This window comes from Strix aluco, chromosome 3, assembly GCF_031877795.1.
Source record: "Strix aluco isolate bStrAlu1 chromosome 3, bStrAlu1.hap1, whole genome shotgun sequence".
Lineage (NCBI taxonomy): Eukaryota > Metazoa > Chordata > Aves > Strigiformes > Strigidae > Strix > Strix aluco.
This window is the reverse complement of record NC_133933.1, coordinates 20,204,052-20,227,028: the sequence shown is the minus strand read 5'-3', so window position 1 is coordinate 20,227,028 and position 22,977 is coordinate 20,204,052. Positions and strand designations below refer to the sequence as shown.

The window sequence follows — 22,977 nt, the reverse complement described above, 5'->3', positions numbered from 1 at the left end:
TGAAGACAGAGATTGTAATCAACTGTCAAGATCCTCTTTGTTGTACTTTTTAAAACTGATGAGGTATCCAATTTCTATAATTTGAATAGGCAGAAAACCAGATTTAGTACATAGAGTCACAGAACATACTTATGTCAACCAAATTCAATTTTAGTTATGAAGTAGAATCACTTGAAAAAAGAAACTTCATGTAGATCTTCACAGAAGTGACTCCTTACCATTCTATATGGGTGCAAAAGCAAGCAAAATAGAAATCAAAACATTGTATAGGTCACCAGATTATTATAATGTACCAGCCACGTTACACAACACTGTTATCTGCTGGACACACTATTAAAAGTGTATTGATGGTAACAAGACACTGAAGAATCACATTTAGCACAATGTATTTATCATACATATATATTTACCACAATGTATTTATCATACATATATACATAGAACTAACATGATTCACTCTTTCCACCGTCAGCATGACACAAATTCCAGAAGATAACATTGATTATCAAAATCCTTCCACTGTGGTGCAAGTGGTGCATGAGAATAAGGAATTGGTAGTTCTTATATCATAAATACTAAAATGTGAGTTTTAAGCAAACAGAAGCAAGTCAGAAAAAGATCATTCTCTTACTTGGATACATCCAAAAATTTAGGCTTCCCTTTTAGCAATGGAGTCCTGTGGGAGCTACATATTTTGTTTGTTTTTTGTTGGTTCAAATAGGTTAACTTCAACAATATGGACAGAATGAATATCTAAACAGTTTGGACCTTTAGAAAAGGCTTTTTGGGGTAGAGGTCTCAGGAGGTCCAACTCCCATGTCGACTTGAGACATATGGATTTTAGAAGGGCTGGATACTACTACAAACAGTCTCCCTACTATCAGAAGAGATCTAAAAAGATAAAACAAAGGCTTGCATAGTGTTTGTGCATCTTTATGAGCATGTTTAAAGAATGTTTGAGGATGTGGTCAGTTTTTGCTTTTATGTATTATCAGAAATGTTTTCTGTCAGTTGAACAATCACACAGATGTAAAGTGAACTGCCAGCCTTAACTGTAAGAAATAGGCATGTTGAACCAAGATCCTTTTTCTTCCAAACCTCCACCTGTTTAAAACTGATCAGACCATCATCTTTTGCTAACTCTACATATTTGTATTGCTGCTCAGATTCTTGAAGCAAAACTTGGCACTTGTATGGAACGCTTGCTATAGATTTGACCTTAGGCATACAAGCATAAACATTTTGAGGTTTGATTTTATTAATCAGCTGGCTCAAACAAGGACACCTACGAATGACCTGCTAAACCAAGATAGCTAACTTTTCTGAGAGCATCCTAGGTATCAAGAAAGACTGCTTACAGGCAATAGATCATTTCTCCTTTTAAAAAAATTAAAGATGGTGTAAATATAAATCACACTTGTGCTCACAGTATTTCTTACTGCTGTTGTTGCTTACTCCCACCTGTTGCTGCACAGGCTAGTTTAGGACCAAATGCTTTAAACCTGTGGTCAGGCAGCACTTGCACCCACACAAGTTAACTCAGCTGCAGCCTCCAACCTCAAGCTCATGCATTTGCATAGTGCTGTTTTCTGCTGGACAAAAACATTTGTGTTTTCAAGCTACTCATGATGCTAGAAGAGACCTAGGGCTCCATTGGAATTAAAAAGAAAAAAATTAACTAAGTATTGATGGCTTTTGAGGCACAAGAAGAGACAGGTAAATCTCAGCCAGTGGAGCTGCAATTTTATCATGGTGTTCCAAATGGAAGTTTCGTAAGCGCAGAAGGCTGAGAAAGCTGAATGATAGGAAACTGTAGATCACCACTACACTCTGGTGACTGTGAATTACAGTTAGGTGGTAGATTGAAGAAGGAAAATTTTCTTTTTTATGTTAAAAAGGATTACCCTGGAGAGAACTTAAATATTATTTTGAATAGATATCAACAGCTTTTTAAAGAAATGAACTTTTCCCCTCCCCAAGAAATGACACCACATAAACTATTCCTTAGGAGAAGCCTTCTGAAATCTTAAACATGACTGTGGATAGAAAAACATAGCAGGCAACAACTCTTCTGAGCATCTTTTTCCATGTTTTGGAAGGCCATGGAACCCCTACCACCCAGCTGGACTATCTCCAATTTACTGCTGGACATATACATGACACTTCAGCCGACCTACATACTGTGTGTATTACCCTTAATCAAACAACCGTAAGTAACCTTTATTTAATACTTTTTCTTGAGAGCTACACTAAGTCATATAGCACCTGCAGAAGACTCAAAGCTTTAATAACGCATTCTGGCTCAGCTGTTATGTAGGAGCTTGACTAAAATACCATATGGCACACTGTCTAGAACAAGAACTATGGCTATAATACAAATAGATTTTAGTCTAGCTAACAAGCAGAAACCTCGTGCCTGGGCACCAAGAGTTTCATGCTATCAGTTACCAAGTTAGCCTAGTTTCCAACTGAACTTCTAACAGCATGTGCAGGCAGCCATTCAACCATCACTGCTGTTGGTATCCAAATCACCTTTTATGTATCTCTGACAGGTAATGCAAACTTTACTCACTATTGCTTTGTAAATGCAGGTGAAAAAAAATCCAAGAAAAATAAGGGAGAATAAAAGAAGACTTCCAAACTACATCAAAAATTATCTTGGTTTTTTGCTGTTTTTTTTTTTTTAATTTCCTAAAATAAAATGCAGAGCTCAAGTTCACACAACATGGGCCTACAGAAATAAATAATGAACTATAAACATCTTTGGATTCACAGTGCATCCAGAACTGACACACAGATGCAGAGTGTGCTGTTTCATCTAGCTGGTATGGTTTTTTGTTTGTGGGGGTTTTTTGGATGGTGGTGGTGTGGGTTTTTTTTAAGCCTGTCATCTTTCTTGAGGGGAAGTTTTTAAGTTCTACTGAAACCATTTCAAGTTGGACCTCATGACAATGGCAGATGTTACCACAGAATCCAGGGATAGTAATGCACAACCCCTTTGCTGGATTTCTATTACTTTCTCTGGGAATTATAAGCAGATTAGAAGGAATTGTTCTGTGAAATCACCAGTGTGTTCCAATCCATTTCAGTGTTTCTACTTATAAATGTGAAGAGACGTCACTTTCCAAAGAAGCAGGAAGAAGGGATGCTAACGGAGCATACAAATATCTTCTGTGGCCAGCAGAGGAAAAGGTTAATAATTTGCACTGTAAAGATAATGTGACATCAACCCTTTTCACACCAGAATTGTCAAGTTGGATAAGAGGGAAAAGAATGAGACACATCTCATTTACAAAATAACCTAAAGACAAAATAAGCTGAAGACAATGATGAGGAAGCAGCAGATTCAGAGCAGCATCGGCCCCTCAACAGAAATAGAAAACTACAACCTTAAATTGTAACAGCTCTGTAGTAAGAACCATCCTTTCAGTTATATCTTTGCATATTACCTAGCATAACAGCACCCATAACCAGATCAGTAGTTACACTATTTCTTTGAAAAGAGCAACACTGAGGCAATAATGTCTGCCAGGAATCAAGCAGATTCCTTGCAAAGTCTTTTAATATCCCAAGTAGGAAATACTGTCTGTACTTCTACCAGAAAAACAAACAAATGGGAAAAAGATGATAGCATTTGGTTTGTCCATCCTGAAAGAAGAAAAATGGGAAGACTGACAGACAAGAAGGTGTGGGGTGATTCATTTAGTCTGGGAATTCATGAACTACCTTCAGACTCTAAAACCAGGTAGCATTTCCACAGCATTTCACCTGAGAACAAAGTGAAATTTAAACATTCAGAAACATCTTTATGTATTGGAGGAACAGTTTGAGGAAAAACTAATGAAATTACAATTTTTGGCAAGAACTATTGACTTAAAGGATAACTGATTAGTGGGCTGGTCTTCAAAGGAAGAGTCAACAATGTAAGTCAACACTAACATACATATGAGCAAAATGGGAAATAGAGAGGTACAGAGAAGCCTATTGTACCAATTTACTGAGCATTGGTACGGTTTACCTTGAACTCTGAGAAAGATGCAGATCAGCTGCAAAGACTGCAGAAGACAGCAATAAAAATGGTCAATAGCTATGGAACATGACATAAAAGAATAGGAAGTAGCTGGGGTTTCTTAGTCTATGAAGAAAACTGGAGACTGACATAACACCATTCAAATCATAGAAAGCATAGAGTTATTACACAGGCAAAAAAGTGTGTATTTTGTGCCTGTTGTGAACAAGGAAATTATGGACAAAATGGTGAATTTTGCATATGAAATATTTAGTTTATGAGTGATTATATGGGGAGGTTGTACAGTGTCCACTGTTGGAAGCAACTCCACAAACATCTGTCAAGACTGACACAAGTACACTATCACTACTTTCATTGGAGGGGTAAACTAGAGGACCTCTCAAGGTCACCCCATCTCAATTTTTCTATGAGCTCATGAATAAATGAAAAACACTAACAGGATCATTGGAAGATTTTCCTTAAAATGCAATATAAAGCCATTATCTGAAATATGTAAACTATGAACATTTGTTGAAATAGGAACACGTAAATATGGGAGTTCTTAAAAGGTTGGAAAGATGAGGAAGGAGTATATACAAGCACACGTGTAAAAAAAGAGCCTGCGACAACAATGCATGTAATGGGTATTCACAAAGTACTACTTACAGTGAGATACTTAAGCTCTAATTACATACGCTGGAGATAATTTCTGGTATTTACGCTGAAATTCTAACTTTAGTTCAAAATTTCAGTGACTTCTTAGCCCTTAAATGCTACCTACCTATGAATACATTCTGATACATTCTGTTTTACACTGCCATACACAACTGGAGGTTGACAAGGAGAGTAAGTTTTCTCTCTGATTTCACTGTGTAATGATGATTTCCAAAGGATGAATGGTGGTTTAGTCAAAAAACACTTGCAAGGTTATCCTTGAATATGGTAAACAGTTTAACAAAATTTTAAACTGTATTCAAGTCTCAGAAAACAGTTATTAAACCTAGCTCTACTGTGCTACAAGAAGCACTATGAGCAAAGACCTTTACAGCTGCTTCATGGTTGGTTTTTTTTTTTAGTTTGGGTTTGTTTGGGTTTTTTCCCAAGTCTTTTACTGCAGAGTTGGCAGTACTGTTAAGAGCAGAACAGACAAACATTTCCCTTAGGTATTAGTTAATGAGGCTCTCCAATCACATTCATTATCTCAGCAATTTCCTTTTTCATAAGTCTGTGTGTAAGAAACTAAGACATATTTCTAAACTTTGTCTCAATTCTTATCAGTTAAATATAAAGACTGTAACTACAGCTACTACAGCTATTCTCTATGTGGCCTATTTAGTTGCTTTTTGTGCATCAGAAATACATTTGCTTGTTAAGAAACCGTGAAAAATCAGAGCAAGGCATTCTAAATACACTTTACATAATAAAATCGCTGTGATGAGGACTGTGACCACAGCATACAGCCCATGGCCAAGACAGGGCACATGTGAAGCAGCTGTGAAGCTACTGTCCTTTGCAGGAATTTAGGATAACCATGGATACTGGAAGTGAACACAGCTCACACGACAGGACACAGCAGTTGGTACCAGGTTGTGTTCTCTGCTGTATACTTAGCAAGAAAGACAGGACTGCTGGAGAACATATGTTCCTTTTCCTCTGCTGCATATCTAGCAAGAAAGATGGACCAATGGAGAAGGTATGAAATCTTTCTTTACTTAACACTGGGAAATAGGGTCTCAGGAGTTCCTTCTCACTGAAGATCTGCTTTTTATGTAAGGAAGCACTCAGAGTAGATCTTACAGGCAGCAGGATGGGCTTCTAGAGTGAAAAACTTCTGTAAGAATAATAGGTCAAAAGTTCCTTCAGCAAAAGGAAAATAAAGAGCAGCATCTCTCCCCCCTTCCCCCTATTTCCCAAAATCTGAGGGGATCAGCAGAATTACCAGTGAATAGGGCCTGGATAAGTACAGTTTAAAAATGTGCTCTCGTTCCTTACATCTGCCCCACTGTAGTCCCAGATGGGCAAAGTCAGTAGTTTAGAGTGGATGCTCCCTGTGACAGAGTGCATAAGAGAGTAAGGAATGAAAAATAACAAGTACTTGCTGATCCAGCTAATTCGAAAGTCAAGGAAATTAGCAAAGCTCCTTGAGAAATGTCAGAGCTTTCCATTATCTGAGGGAACTACTCTACATTGGATTTGAAGGCTAGGAGTAAAAGGTTGCAAGACACCAAACTTCACTAAAAAAAAAAAATAAAAATCACAGGTTACTTAAGCTACTTATTCATTAACAGGAGAATCTCTTCCTTTATACTTGACAGGTTGGGAAGTGTTTTTTCAGCAGCAACAAGGTCTCAGAAAAGCCAAATTTTTTTTATCCAAGATATAGTCATTCACTTATACAAAAATTCTGAAGGTAAGCAAGTGAAAAGTGATCATATTCATATGATTTCCAGTATGTTTGGTTTTGGCTAGAGAAAATAAATGAAAAAGCTTCCCGGAATAGTAAAGTGGATTTTATTATTCATGGAAAAAAGCATAATAGACCAAAATGCATACGTCATGAAGAAATAATCTAAGCGTAATACATCGGTAATTCCTATTGCAATCAGAAGAAAATAGGAACATATTCGTTGTTCATTGTTTATTTTAATTGTTAGGCAATCATTTTACTTGGTTAAATCTGACAGTCTAAGATACTGCTCAGCCAATATTCTCCTTAAGAAAAATAACAGCATTGCCCCTGTTATTGGTCCTTCTCCTACTATAAAGTATTATTCATATATTTTAAAATCACAGAAAATCTTTGATATCTTGTTCAGATTTCAGCTAAAAATTCAGTTTCTCAGTCCATATGCCTACATATTTGTTAACTATTCCTGGTAATAGTTCAATGTTTTAGGGCAAATAGGTACTATGGTCAGTTTTCAAGAGTGACAGGGTAAATAAAGTGCACCTGTCCTGATCATAGGCGATTCATCAGCTGGATTATTTTTTCTTTTACATATATATTTGACTATTTATAATTATACTAAAAAATAATATGCAGCCCTGATCACCAGGTGTGTATTTCTTCCTAAAATTAGTCTACATTCTTGCTGACGTCCATCAACAGTTTTAAAGACTTAAGTATGCCCTAAATTCTCTTAATGGCACTTTTCAGCTATGGTTTTTGTGAAACAATGAAAGTGCAGAACATATGTTCAAATGTAAACAATTGCTATGCATTTATTTCTTTTTTTATAGTTGTGTTGACTTTGGGTTAAGAATAAACTTTGCTTTCAGTGGAGTCCCACAGGCATGATTATTACAGGATTTACTGCCTCATATGAATCACTGAAACAGCACTTAAGAAGGAAGCCTGAAATGAAGATTGTAGTATAAACAATATAACTGCTGGATATTCAATCACAGTTGAGGACTTCGAGAAGTTCTGTGTTTTGTTGTTTGGGTTTTTTGCTTGTTTGTTCTTTTTAACCTCAAAAAATGTAAATAAGCAACTGACATAATCATAAGATCAGAAAATCAAATTCAAATTAGAATTTGAAGTCGCACAGCCCACAAATCAAATACTTATTTTTCATAATCCTAGGGTGGACTGATCAATTGAATTTGGTCTGACTTTCAGCATGGATTTGACTGAAATCTTCAATTTAAACCTGCGCCTAAGATTTGCTTGATCTGAAATCCGATTTGTGGGTAGTAAGCCTGTCATAAAACAATAACTTTTTGCCGTGAAGTTTCAGAAAGAATTTATAAATGCAAGTCATAGAAAAGGAGTCACAAGAAGGAAGAAAGCGCGGGAAAAATCCACAAAACCCAAAATAACAGAAGTTTATGTTTTTCAACACTCAATTTCAGAGTGTACATAAACTTCAGATTGGATATTGATATTAATTGAAAAATTTTTTGATGGACTGAATTACAGACTCAGTACATTCCCCCCACTCTCAAATCCTGGCGTGAACTACATACAGGAAAGATATCATAGGCTAGATTTGTCCTTCAATGAGTGGATATTGATTATTTGCTGAAGTCAACATATATACTCCAGGTCAGATGCAGCTGAAATACAAGGCCAGTTTCACTAGTTAAATGCATTTTATGCTGTAACTGATTTCAGCAGCATTAGGAAGAGTTTATGAATTCTTTACTTTTACCCTTTTTCGTGAGATCATTGATTGAGTAAACTGCTACAGAATATGAATCATACTGACGGAATACAGCAAGTCACTTATATCCGTTTCTGTTGATATGTGTTGTTAGCCATTCATTAGCATACCATTTAATTATGCTGAGATCTACTGACATGACTGGAAGGTCTGTGTTGTTTCTGTGGGCCAGTTATTCCCTATATTGGAAATTACTTTCAGTAATTCTTTTTTGCTGTATTTTTATTCTTGAAAGTTGCCACTTGAGCTATTCGGTGTATGCAAGCACAGAGGGAGATTACTGTTTGTTTCTGAAGTATACAGCACTCTTACTTGCAAGATTAAGTACCTGATTACACAATAAATGTTAACATAAGATATTTTACTCTGCAAATCATTGTATTCTGGTATCTGACAGTAATGACTTCTTATATTTCCCTTAATTTTCAGATGATGCACAACACTAATTGTGGCAACATTATATATAGCCAGTATTCTCTCAGCTACAACATGAAAAACCATACTGAATATGAAAAAAAGAAGCTTACCTGACCGTCCATCCCGTTGAAAATCCACATGGTACCATTCCCCATCATTCACCTTCTTCTGCAAGGCTTTTATTTTTATAGTACCTGATCCCATGTCTAACAGCAGATAGAGGTGGCCATCAAGCATCTCAATGGCAAAAAAGTCAACCTTCACCATCTGTGGGTGTTTGGCATCTTTTTGGTGCCGTGGCTTTCCATGACTGAAAAGAATTAGGCCATTTGGCTCAGTTGTACGGAAGTCAAATGATATTGAGCCTGTTTTCTTGGCATTCCACTTTGGCAAAGAGATGAAAGACTCTGGTGTTTCAAACGTGATTGGATCTAAGGTTGCAACATTCTCACATTTAAATGCTACAACCCCATGAATCTTCATTTTAGGATCTCCTTGTTTGGCAAGTCGAGATAACTCCAACCTGACATCGTTATTTTTATACACAACCTGCAAGCAAAGCAGAGAAGTTACTAAGAGGAACTTGACCATTTTAACCAAACAGATACAACCCTGAATAGGCATACTATTTAAAGGATAATAATGATGGTATATGAATATGATAATTTACATACACACAAAATTAAATAACTATTTTCATTGACTACTGATTTAATAACAGTTTTCATTAAACCAAAGTTGCTCTAAAAATATCCCTAAAGTTAATACAAACAATCTGAAAGAATCTGCACATAACTTATGCTATCAGTTGCAAATTAGCTTGCGTGGCCTTGATTGCTTAAAGCCCTCTTTGCACAGCCATTCTGCTATGTTAGAGAAGTGTTAGATTTTTTCTTCCTCTAACCCTTTGTCACTGTCTTAACTCTTCTGTTCACGTACAGAAAATGTACCAAGGTCAGATACTTTATAATTTAACAGCTTTTCAGTTTGTCCTTGGGGCTGAGGAATGGTAGCATCCATGGTATTCATGAAGCTATAAAATAGGGAAAGTAGTATCATACAGATCAAACCAGACAAAACCAGGAATATCTTTGAGCCAGTTCAATTGGACAAAAAATAAAAACACTTACGTATTTTCCCTGACTGAAGACTTTTCTGATAAAAATGAAAGACAATATTAGTTTTAAATCCAACTGACCTCCACAGCAAATATTCTTGCTTCAAATCACATATTTGCTCTGCCCAGAGAAGCCTGTCATGACATAACCATTTCCTAGGGTTCTAGTCTTTATTAGTATATTCTGAAATTGCTGCTATTTCTCTGTTGTCCAGGCTACAAGAACTGCTTAAATGAAGCTCCAAAATAGCAAAGGTATGCACAAGTATTTTGTCGATATCTCTAATTATTCAATAAATGATATAACTCAAACTAAAATATCACTGAAGGGCTGAATATGAGTGCATGGTAACAGAAGATAAAACCTTCTTCTCTATTTCTAAGGTTAAGCCTACATTAGAAAGCAATTTAGAGCAAAAGCAACAACTCAGCAAATCAAAGCACTTTGTGCTGAGGCTTCCTCATCTACAGATTCTATACCGTTCAGGATTAGATCACGTCTGGCCCCTGATCCAATGTTCCAACTATACAACATAGTCTGAAGCTGTTCAAGGAGCCAATCACTGGTTTAGACGTTACCACTCTATTAGAAGTTAGAAAGTGCTTACTGAATACTTAGGGTAGAGTCTCTGGATTAATTTCCTCTAAAGCCTAGTTTGAACACAGATGAAACCCACTCTGCAACTGAACTGACACACAGTAAGTGGAAGAAGAGAGGGAATGCACTGCAGAACTGTGCTACTGTTAGAAATGAAGACACTAGCATACATACAATCTAAGATTGCATATGCCAGAAGTGATAGTTGTTCCTGAAAAATGGTGTTTAAAGATAACAGAACACTGAAGAGATGATGGATAGATCGACATTTTTTTTACTGTAAGAACTGCGTTCTTTTAAATTATATAATTATCTACCCAGCAATTTCATCATAAGCCATAGCAGAATTATTAAAACTGTGTCATAAAAGCTAATAAATAAGCCTATTTCTCCATTTTATTTCAGAGTTCAGTACAAATACTGCTGTTCCCACTGGAGCTGTGTCTTCAGAGACAACAAATAAAACTCACTGTGGATTCCCGACCGTAGAAATGATACTCTGCCACAGAAAGGCAGATAACATGTGATGCCTTCTTTAAGTAAAGACATCAGAAGTGACTAGAATTAGACTAACTTGTAATCTTAGAGAATAAGGATCCATATTTGCATTTATCAAATATTTCTGTAACATCTCAGAGAATGAAGATTACACACAGGAATTTAGAAGAGTACCGGAGAATAAGCACATATGCAAGCGATCTCCTACCGGCATGACTTTCTGTCTTTAGAACGACGAAAGCCAAGAGGCAGAAGAATGCAGTAAGAAGCCAGTAGCCCGGCAGGTGACATTACTTAGAGGTATCTGGTCTCATGAAACATTGGCCACTTTCTATGGCAAGAGAGATTTTAGATAGCTTCTACCTCATTTGAAGGAGTTACAGGGGGCAACCTTTCCAGAATAGATTGAAAAGCATTAAACAGAGGCTAGAGGATATGATTTAAAAAAGGAGCAAATGGGCTCTCGTTAGAATTAAATCATGCTGTTTGACAATGAAATTAATTAAGGCAACAAAGAACATGAGAAGAAAATATTCTTTAATTGCCTACTGAACAAAGGTAGGTACCAGGACAATGCAAATAAATATACAAAGATAATTTCTTGTTTACGGACAAATTCAAATTGTCTGATATTATTGAAAGCTGGTTGACTGAATAATAAAATTACTAGTTAATAGCTATGTTAGAAAAACTGAGCAGACAAAAGGAGAACTAAGCTTTCCTTGATGTCAAAAACAGCTCTATAGACTTTGAAGTCATTTGCCAACTCAGAAACAATAATTTTTAATTAATATAGGACCTGATGGACAAAGTGCAAACAGAAATACTGGCAACAGTTTTCATATTAACTTGTCACCAGCTCTTTAAGTAACTTAATACATAACATGAGGGAAAAATTGCTAGAGCACTTTACTAAGAGTGGCAAATATTGGGAATTTTATGCCACCAATATTAAAACGTTCTTGGAATCTCTAAATATTGCATAGGACAATTTCTTTCTTCCATAGTCCACAATTAAAACTTTGTAGTTACTGAGAGGTAAATGACTGCATCTTACTACATCCATTGTGTGGAAACAGAATAAAGTCTACATCTGTGTTTTAGAGTGGTTATGTTCTAAGTTTTAGGATGTGTATATTCTTTTAATCTTACGAAACTGAAAATTTAGAACTGAATTATCATGGATAAGTAGTATTAAAAAAGGAATATATGAACCATAACTGAAAACCATAATTGAAAAGAACTGTAAAGTATTAACTGAACACAGCTGGCATTTGGAAGCCTGTTTCCTGGTGTTATGCTGAGATTCTTATCCCTCTCCCCATCTCCCTATCCATGAAATACATACTCAGCCATCAGTGAAGCACAGCAAAAAGGAGAAAAGCAGTATGTTCACAGAAGGTATTAGTCGTTAAATTTCAGGAAAAGAACTGAACAGTAAGAAATAATTCTGAGACTAATATCTGCTTTATAACTCATGGAGGTATATGCTTCATTTACAAATAGTTTACTCACTATTTTCCAAAGATTTCTGCCTTTTAATTTTTTTTCTCCTTCTGGGTACATAAGGACAAACATGCTTCTAATAGGGCTTATACAAGCAATGCTACTTCCATTTAAGACACCCAATGTATTGTTCTTTAATGTTAACTCAATACATTCTCCCTCCAGTTCAGACATGGATCCACAGTTAGTCAAGTGAAGATAATTTGCAATGGAGAAATATTTGAGTCACATTCACCTTTACTCCTACACAACCTACCAGTCAGTACCCTTGCGCTGTTATGTGCTTTCCTTGCTCTCGCACTTGCTCTTATACTTGAGCAACAACAATATAATTTTCCTGCACATGAAACTGCCAACCCTCAGGGAGTTGTATCATGATATTAAGAACACCTTGAATTTGTCTTCTATTTACTGTATTCTTCCCTCTTAATATTAAGTAAGGTTCAAGACCTCAGTCTTTAAAATATATAATTTCCTCATTCTTGGAAGCTGCAAAAGGTCACCTAAACTCCCAAGAAAAAAGGAGCAGTTAGCAATTCCCCACATAACTTGAAACCAATCTATCCAAAGCAAGGAATAAATTTGTTTTTTCAGGAGAGAAAGGGCAGACCTACATATCATTTTACAATCAAGATATGAGCTCCCTTTGCTACCATCTAGGCCAACCACATGCTGGGTAACTTACAATATAACAGTGCTGAGTCTTAACAAATAAGTAGGGCTAAGAGACAGCAAATATTAACTTAAGCTCAGCACTCTCTAACATGGTCTGTGGTCTGAAGCACAAGCAAAATTAATTCATGCCTCTTAAAGATATATCATGTATATAATTTATTGCAATCCAGGGCCCTAGTATGCAATGAAGTCTAGAAATGTATTAAGAATTCACTAGATCTTGCCAGTTGTCATGGCAGTTTCCTTCAACAACAAAAAACGTGGAACTGCCAATGAAAATATATTATTAAATCATCAATGTATAAACGCATGAATGAGAAAAGGTGAAGGAGAAGACAAAGAATTTACTGATGATATTAGAGATGTATCCTAAATATATAACTGTTCAAATATTAAATTAAAAAGTCAATATAAGAAAAACATTAATATCCACAAAACCCTAACTAGTTATTTCTACTGACCCTATCCCATGAAAGATGCGAGTCCAGATTTCAACACCGTTTTCAGTTCAAAGTGCAGCCCTTTCCACGTTAAAGATTTCTTTTTGTATTTTCTACATCAAATACTGAGTGAAGAAATAGCATTACTCTTAAATATTTCAGAATACCGACCAACTCTGCTAGCCTTTCAATCACTATGATTAAAAACCTTTAAATTACTACTAAGCATTTCTTTCAAATTACTTTATATTATTAAAAGCAAATATGATTCTTAAGAAGCTAATCACATCACCTAATTTGCAGCATCTAGGTTTCCTTGAGAATCAAAGAGAAACCTGGAGTTCAGAGCACCTACATTATGGTCTTGCTCTGAAGAGCTTGTCTATTACTTAATAGGGAGGTGAGAAAAAATACTTTTCTAAATGCAGTTTGAATGAAAGGATGAATCCAGTCTCTAAATCTGTTTAAAAAATGAATCATATAAACCCTTATGTTACCATAAAGCAGTATTTTCATATTTTCATGAAACCTGCATCACCTAGTGCAAACAATGGTAGTTAATTCTCTGAAATGGAGACGACTGTAATCCAAAATGGCTCAGGTAGGTGCTGCTAACCTCCGATTTAATACTGCATGGTGAAGTCAGCAAGAGATAACTTACTGATGTCAGAGCCTGTAGCAATGGGACTCACAGTAAGTGAAGCCTGAGGCAATTTTATCAGCCTGCTTTAACAGCCACTAGAATTTCCGTGCTCACTGAAAACTACCAGGTGCACACAGCATCACATTCCCCAGAAATCCAAACGCAAAACTGACCACTAAGAGTTATCATGTATTTTTTGATTTGCTGAATGGTTTTGAACTAACCCCTAAGTGTCAGCTTCTCACAGGAGGCTTGTAATTTTACTAATATGCCTCAATTCACTTCCAAGCTTCAAAATGAATATATCGAGTAACACAATAAACTACAGACTATTTACACAAAACTTAAGGAGCTCCAGTTTATGTTTGCAGTGGTGTGTATTTCTGAACACAATGTGAAAGCACACAATACAAATGACAACAGCTATTCATGCCTCTAGGATTATTAACTTTATAAACCAGTTTTGTTTTCTGAAAACAGAGAATAGATTAGCAGATATAATGAAAGCTCCAAGGAAACAATTTATTCATCCTCAAATGAAATGTTTTTGATTTGCCTGGGGTGGATGTGTGCGTGGTGGGTGGTAGCGTGGGACCTTTAGAAAGAGGGTTGTTTTGAGCACCAAAACAAAACCCGAGTGTCTGTAGAGTCCTACTGAGTGGGAGGTAAGCCTCAGGACAGCAGGACAGGGTTCCATGGTATAGATACACAAACACCTGGAGAAAATGATAGCACGTGCATTTTGCTGCATTATTTTAGACTAACTAATATGGTCTGGGAAAATGCTCTGCAAGTTTCAGCTCAAAAAAAGCTCAACTTAATAGAGCTAGGGGAAAAAAAAAAAAAGCATGTCTCATCAACTGCAGTGCCACAAATTCCATGGAATATATATGTGGGAGTTTCATATTCTCCTACCTCTTCTTCCTGTCCACTTTGAGCTTCCAAAACAGTGGAGTGGAAACAGAGTACACTCAACTTGCCACGCACTCTACTGAAATTGGACTTGGCTCTTACATGGTGACAGAAGAGGGCAGAAACCCATGTGAAAGGCTATTGATTCCCCAAATCCAAAGCAGCACTGAACACTGCTTAAGTTATCCAATAGGAGAAAAAAATAACATTTAATGACTGAAAACTGCCCTCTCTCAGGGCAGTTGCTTTTGAAAAATATGAAATGGACTTCTTCAAGGATAACATATTGTTTGTATAGCATGATCATATACTTTGTTCTACTGTTTATAGCTTTAGACACAAGTATATTTTAAAATCAGACATACTCTCCACAGACTACTTTGTCCTACCAGGCAGAACCAAAAGAATTATTAAATTATTGCTACTAGAAGCCAGGACCAGTAATCCAGGAACTTGGGTTTTAACCTGCATCTGAATGCTTCACAGAGAATTAACTTCTCCTTGCTTCTCTGTAAAATGGATCCACCATTTCTTCACAGGGTAGAAACCTGCATGAAGGCTGCAGTCTGCATTACCAGCATTGGGTCTAAGTGGAGCTTTGTCCAGAGCAAGTCATATTTACAAACACATTTCCTATAAGGTGTCATAGTCTCCCATTTTCTTTAAAAGAAGATGGCAGCCACTATGACAAAAGAGTATGATATTCTGACCTTCTTGTATGCAGCTACAGAGTACAGAGCACATTGGCCATTCAGAGAGAAGAATGAAATGTACCCAATATCTGGCCAAAAGCTACACTCAGTAAAAGCTGGGCTTGAACAATCCATGTCTCAAGGTAAACAGAAAAGTGCAATAAACTATGCCATGATAATACACTCAGCTAGTGCTTTCATGCCACACTGAATAGCTAACCAGAGACAATAAATTTGTGATGTTTATTGTTTCTATAACTAAGCAACATGAACATTTTCTACACTCATCTTTCTTAATATTACAGGATACATTGCACATCAGACATTTTTAAAACTTCTGTTCACAGTAAACAGACATAATGCACACAAATATATGTTCTATTTACACTACTTATTATCATATCCCTGCAAATTTTAGGAAGGCAAATGAGAACAAAAAAAAAAAAAGGGAAAAAATATAGCATAATTATATGGAATTCCACCACAAATTCAATAGCACAGGTCCACTGTAGACTATCTGAAAACCATCACTGTCCTACCCCCAAACAGTGATGGTAAAAGAATGCAAAAAACCCCCAGAACAACAAATAGCTCACAAATGGGTACAGGGAAGATACCTTAAATATTCTAAGGCAATAAAAAAAGTTGTTGATGGTTACATACAGTTGTAGAAACTATCAGTACTAACAGAATCAGAGTAAAAGTAATAGGTATATTGTGAGTGTTACTGGGCACTGTTTTGAGAAACTTTTTACTTGCTTTTCTTTAGATTCACTGTGGAGTGCTGGGAAAGTCATCTCACTTTCATGCATGTCACCTATTTGCAGAATTAATACAGTTGTGACAGCTGACCTTCTAGGCAAACTGGTCTCTTCTGCTGGAGTTTCGAATGCTGATCTCAGAATTCTTTGTTTGTTTCTTTTCTCTCCCACTTTGACTGTCTGAATAGAGACATCTAAAGAGGATGTCAGAGAACGCCTTTTTATGTTCTAAGTTACTGGCATAATTTAACATGTTATATAAGCAGAAGTTGAAAAAAAAAATCAACATTATAGTTCAACATTTTTTCAATCAACTTTTTTTTTTTTTTTTTTTTCCCTAAAAACCTTGATAATGGCATGTTACATTTTTCACCCTGCTGTGGACACAAGTCTTTTGAAGATCTTTTTTCCCCTCTTCAATAGACTATTTTGTATGTCCTTTGTATGTTCTGCTGTCAGCTGCCAGACTGCTAAATGTTCCTGACTGTGGTTGCTATGCTTTCTATTTTTAAGAAACGGGTTCAGGTTTTCTTATCCCCCATCCTTTTTTTTCTTTAACTTCCCATGGCAAAGACTCTTAGAAATTTCTTGGCAACACCTAAATTGCAGAATTTAGGAACAAGTTGGTTCCACAGAAGCTCAGTCGGCTCCCAAGTTGGAATAATGCCTTTACCAAAACATAAGTCACAAAACAAAACCAAGGGAAACAAGACTCACCAAAAGGAAAACAAAATGTATTATTTGAGGCAAAAGCAGTTTTGCATTAATACATTATATAAAGTCTAAGGAAGAAAACAAATTATATGCTACCTCCAGTGACTGCTTGAGAAAAGAAAGGGCTACAGGATACTCAATTGTTGTGATGGATTTCAGCTTTTCCTCCCCTTCCTTTAACAGTGCAGCAAGAGTTACCAAGGAAGAATTTTGAAGAAAAGTCAGAAACATGCTATTGTCCTCTTTCCCCGTTAACCATTCCTGCCCAAGACTGAGCACAAGAACTCCTTATGGATTGCAAGAAAGAGGCACTGTAAAGTTTAACACAGTAATGACTGTTGTAGGGTTCAAGCCTTATTTCTTTAGCATGACTTCATTATATGCTAGATTTTTCCAATCTTTACCACTTAAAGTTTTAAATTCAAGGTCAGAAAATAAAGAAACAAATTATGGGAAATGGCAAGAACATAAAAAACGAATGTTCTAAGGAACATCAACTCAAATGCATCTGAAAGCAATGTAGCAGATGTACTTAAAAACTGAGCCACCTTTAACTAGGGTAGGAATCGTATGGGAAAAAAACGGAGGTGGTCACAAAAAGAAAAAAAGAATGAACCACAAATTAAAGAGAAAAGCTAAAATGGACCCAACACAGAATCCAAGTTTGGGTGGTCAGTCATCTGAAGACAAATCAACAAAAACTTGTTAAAAAAAAAAATCAATTACTAATATACATAACCCTGAATGTCTGCAAATATTTGAATAAATCTTCTTTCTTGTATTAAACATGTTTGAAATGTATATTAAAACAATGTAGGCTCCAATTAAATGCAGAACATCAATTCTGCGTATCCTTTGGTGAAATGAGGGATGTTTATTCCACCCTGCACTAGCTTTCCTTCCTTCCTTCAGCCTCTCCCATCAGTATGTTAGTAGCTGCCAACTTACAGTTCTTAACCTTATTACTTATCCAGAATAATAAATACCCAACTGGCTTTTTCTTTCCCTTCTCTCTCACTTGCGTAGGTTACTCTTGCATCTAGCTGAATAGCTTGCTCTTGGCTGTGGGTGTTTCTGGCTGCTTTCTGTTTTGGGCTCATCTGCTCCGTTTCCTGATTCCTGGTTTGAAAGAACCTTCTGTTCCACTGAAGGGAAAATAGCCCTCTAATCCTAGGTTGAAACGCCATGCCTATTGTATGAACTTATGGCCAGCCTCCACGCAGATAGATAGCATCCTTCCCTTTCAGCTCTGTTAGCTGGCTATCTGCTCAGTGAAGTTGGCTACTTGTTGACAAGCTATAGAAACTTTCCTTCTCCCATTCTGGGAGCCAGCAAAGTACCTAGCTAGGTTAGCAACTCTCTGATTTCAGTTTGTGATATTAATATAACAATAGTTTATGCAGTTGTTGGCTAAATTCTGACCTACCATGATAGGTAAATAGTTTTTTAAAAAAATCAAATTCCCACCCACTAACCACACAGCTAGCTTCCCTTTCACTAGTGGACTGACTGACACATTCCTGGAAGACACCCAGGAAAATACTTCCTTACCTTCACCTGCAATTTCTCATGAATCATTATAATCCTTTAAAATATCCTTCTTGTTTTCCAGCACTGCAACTTCACTAAATCGTCACATCAGTGTTTTGAAACAATCTTTGCCTTGTCAGATACCTGTGACAAGTGGAAGCTAAGTTTTCTGTAGTACTTTTACATGCAAAGTTATTACTATTAATGCCAGCACAAGGTACATGGTATGAGGTTGCAACATGTTTTTCAGAGGCAGCTTTTCCTTCACCATTTCTCAATGATACAGAGAGGTATATCTTGAAGCTAGCGGGCAGTGTGTTCCTTTGCACTCCATTCTGTGCTTACATTCCTTTCTAAAAACTTATAGTTCCTGAAATGAGAGAGGAAAAAGAGTACTTGTGCAGAAAAGTAAGAGAAAAAACAGGGCTTTTCCACCCCAAATACTGATCTGTGTAGTGCATAATGTGTACGGCCAAAAGTAATTTACAAATTTTCAAGAAAATCATTAATTTAATTCATGGGATATTTCTAAGGCATCTCCTATATTTAAGGCATCTTTAACCACAGATGGGCCACCTTTATGTTAATAAATTTCATTGAGAGTAAAGCTGTCCTCCAAAATAAACTTGCTAAACTAATCCAAATTAATTATCATCATTATAACGACAAGGAACAGGGATGTATTATTTGGTTTTCAAGATGTGGCATCTCATTGTAGTGAGAGAACAAAGCAGAGCATGCATACTTTAGTGCGGTGTTTAAAGGCTCTGATTCTGCTGGATGACCTCCAAGCCTGAGGCTTTGGTGCCAGCTTAATGCTAAAGGAATGTCAGATAATAAAATCCCCTTTTGGTTCTGTACTGAGTAAGAGGTCCTCAGCCTCAAGCAAAATCAATTCTTTTGACAGATAATCAGTAAAAACATATAATACTACAACAAACTTTGTCTAATAACATTCAAGAAGAGCAGCTTGCTGTACAAAATGATACCAAGTACCTTTACACAAGCTATTACTGGTTATTGTAGTCTAATACACAGACAAACTTTTAGAAGTGTACTGTTCTGCAAATATTATAGGTTTCCTAAAATATTTTTGCTTACATAAGTGTGTCTGTCACAATAAATACACCTCACAGTGTTTACCTGGAAATTAGTTATGAAGAGTACTAATTTTTAGTAAAGGGTAGACAATGCAATGAAACATTTCTCATATCCCCATTTCATTGCATACATCAGCTGAATGTCTCACAATGTTCTGACATTTGTTTTCACCTTTAAATGTTTTGGGTTTGTTTTTTTTTTTTTTTTTTAAATTTCAAATAAACACTTCAACTTGAAGCTACCTTTTATATCAAGCATATTTTGAAATGTTTTGAAATACAGCTTCAGAAAAATGGGGGGAAAATATGCTTTTCCTCAGGCAAAAGTGTCAGGCAAAAGAGATTTCCTTACTATTTTTGCTAAAATACCTTATTGGGACTACATATATGACATGCACTAAACTATGCATATATAAAAAAAACCCATAAAGGGTATACATGAAACTGAAACAAAAAATTTAGGCAGCCACATCTATACTACTAACTATTGCTTGTGTTCATCTCAGTATGACTCCCTTCAAAAAAAAAACACAATACAAGATTATGCAAAGAGTTGTAGCATGCCTTTTTTAAAAAAAAAAGTTGGCCAAAGTTATTTTCAAGCTTCTGCTCTCTGTAGAGGGGCCTTAGTCCCACTGAAGCCATTATTTACTGGTTAAAGACTGATTCAGAATTAAGTATCAAGCTGTCGATGGTGTCCAATACAAACTAATTCATTAGAAGATAACAGACAAGAAGGTAAAACTCAATGTGGTATGGGCCTCGTGATTACTGTAGCTCACAAAGAAGAAAAGCATTTGCCTTTCTGCAGAAAATGAATTCAGAATAGTCTCATTCTGTGCTTGGACTAGTGTCAGACCCAAGGCATAATGCAGTCTTTGGAATGGTTTGGCTTTCAAACAGGTCATTCATGAAGATGAAGGATACACCAACAGGCTATCAGGAGGCACACTGCTTTCAGAAGCTGTAACATTAATAATTTGCTCTTGTTAAATCTGACCTGCTCATGCTATTTCCATTTATATTCACTTCCTTTCTGTAAAGGGTTCTTGCTGTGTCCCCAGGTGGACACCCTCCACTGATAAATGAGGAAAATGACTGCTTTACAAAATAGTAACACACACACACACATGGAATCTCCTGAAAGCTTCAGCTTAAAAAGAAAAGGAGAATTTTCAAAGCACAAGCTCTGTTTTTTTTGTGCCACTTTGTTTAGAAGCTTTCAGGGCTGTCACCTATATGTACAAATGACAGATTTAGTTCTCAAGCAAAAAAAAAGGGGATAGTGTTCAAAGAGTACATGTGGATATTCAGTATGCACAAACATCCATACAAGGCCTTGACCCAACACTCAAGTATACTTTTGTAAGTATGGCACTTTGACTAGACTCCAGCCAGATTTATACAAGAAAAGATAATGACTGAAAGGATGCACGTAACAATACTATGTGCTTTTTTTAATTCTCAGGAAAAAAAAAAAAAAAAAAAAAAAAAAGTTGTTCTGGATTAATCAGATTAAAATTGTTTCCATACTGAACTATAAGAAAATTGTTTGAAATGCTGTTCCCTTTCTTTACAGTGAATTGCTTCATTTCTGATTCAAACTTTAAGTTTTCTTTCAAACAGTGCAAGAATATTTTAAAAAAATCAGTACAAATTAAGATGACAAGAGTTCTAAATTGAAAATTTTAAAATGTCTTATCTTCCTCCTGAAGTTCATCTTGACACAAGCAATGTAGCTGACCTTAGAAAAAGCAGAAGTTATAACCAGTTACTCAGTGAAGGATATTTTTTATGTGCCTCCATCTTTGACCTCTCAGCATAGTCCCCTAGCTGAGTATGCGAATATGCTTTCAAAAGACAAGCTTGGAAACTAAAATTCTTAGCCACCCTTGATATTAATCATTGACTCAGATACAGTGGCCTCATGGTATGATTTTTGCTGTAAGTCAAGCTATTTCTAAATTTGTCTCACAGGAATGACAAACTTGACAACTTTTATGCTTCCTAACAACTTCCTCTAAGCTTGTAAGAAAAGAGAGGACAGCATACTGACTAATGTGATCTATTTAACTTGGAGTATCTGTTCTTAACCATTACTTATCTGAAGTTTGCCATTTACTTCATACCTGAATAAAAGATTGCAAAACAGTATTTTTTTCAACTACATACCTGGCATAATGAATTACATCATAGGTTACTACCACTAATCTGGGACCAATTTACAAAACATCTTAGTGTACCAAGTTGGGTTTTTCTGCTTTGTTTTGTGGGGTTTTTTTGGGGTCGGGAAAAGAGAACAAAAATGTGCTCCTGATCATTTCTGCTATAGTTTTTTAGCTGAAATAACACCAATCAGAAGTTTTCTTATCAGTTTCAGTATATCAACATTTCAATTCTTGAAACTGGTAAGAGTGGAACTCACAAACAGAGATACAACAGAATTAGTTCTACAAACCTTTAAGGTGTCAGATGTGCTAATCATTTTGTTTGCATGTTCACAGATGAGCCGAAATACTTAGGCTTTTGCCCATGTTAGTTACCTCACTGGATTTTCAATTTCCTTTATAGCTCTTTTACTCTTCATAGGCATAACCTTATTGTTTGCAGATTAGGTCCAAAAAAAAGGTAGGATAGCACAACTCTAATTGTTAAGTGACATGCACACAAACACATAAGCAATTTTACTCTTGTGGGCCATCTCCCATCTTGGAAGGTTTTTATTTGTTTTTATAATAGTAATCAATATATTCAGAATAAAGGATTCACTTGAATACATTCCTTAATTCTTCAGGGACAAAGTATATATTGGTTTACAGGTTTTCAAAGATTGTCTAAATAAAACTAATAAAAATGTTATCATAATGGTTATATCAAAATTTTTTCAACTGCTGATACAGAAACAGGCTATAAAGTCTGGGCAAATCTGATTGCTTCATACCCCATACATGGACAAGAGCATCGTTCAAACAGACAACTTTGGTATTAATTTAAATGCAAAGTTTAAAGTCAGCATGATTCTGTGCTATTTTACAGTAATGAAAAATGTTCTGATCAACTCAGTGAATTTTGTGTGTGTCCCTAAAAGCAAACAGAGTCTCAACTGAAAAAGCACAGAAAAGATCAGCTAACTCCTGGAGTTTTTACAGAAACTGAAGTATCATACTACCAGTGGTTAATGAGCACATCATGTAAGCAA

General features: G+C 36.0%; 1 protein-coding gene across 26 annotated transcripts in view; it reads right to left on the bottom strand.

Annotated features, from left to right (window-relative positions):
- NRXN1 (neurexin 1) overlaps window positions 1-22,977 on the bottom strand; it is a 736,627-nt gene that overhangs the window by 423,655 nt on the left and 289,995 nt on the right. For all 26 annotated transcript variants that reach the window (XM_074817633.1, XM_074817632.1, XM_074817635.1 and 23 more), the window contains one exon: window positions 8,703-9,141. In XM_074817633.1, coding sequence (XP_074673734.1) covers window positions 8,703-9,141 — 439 coding nt within the window. The remainder of the gene's footprint in view (window positions 1-8,702; window positions 9,142-22,977) is intronic.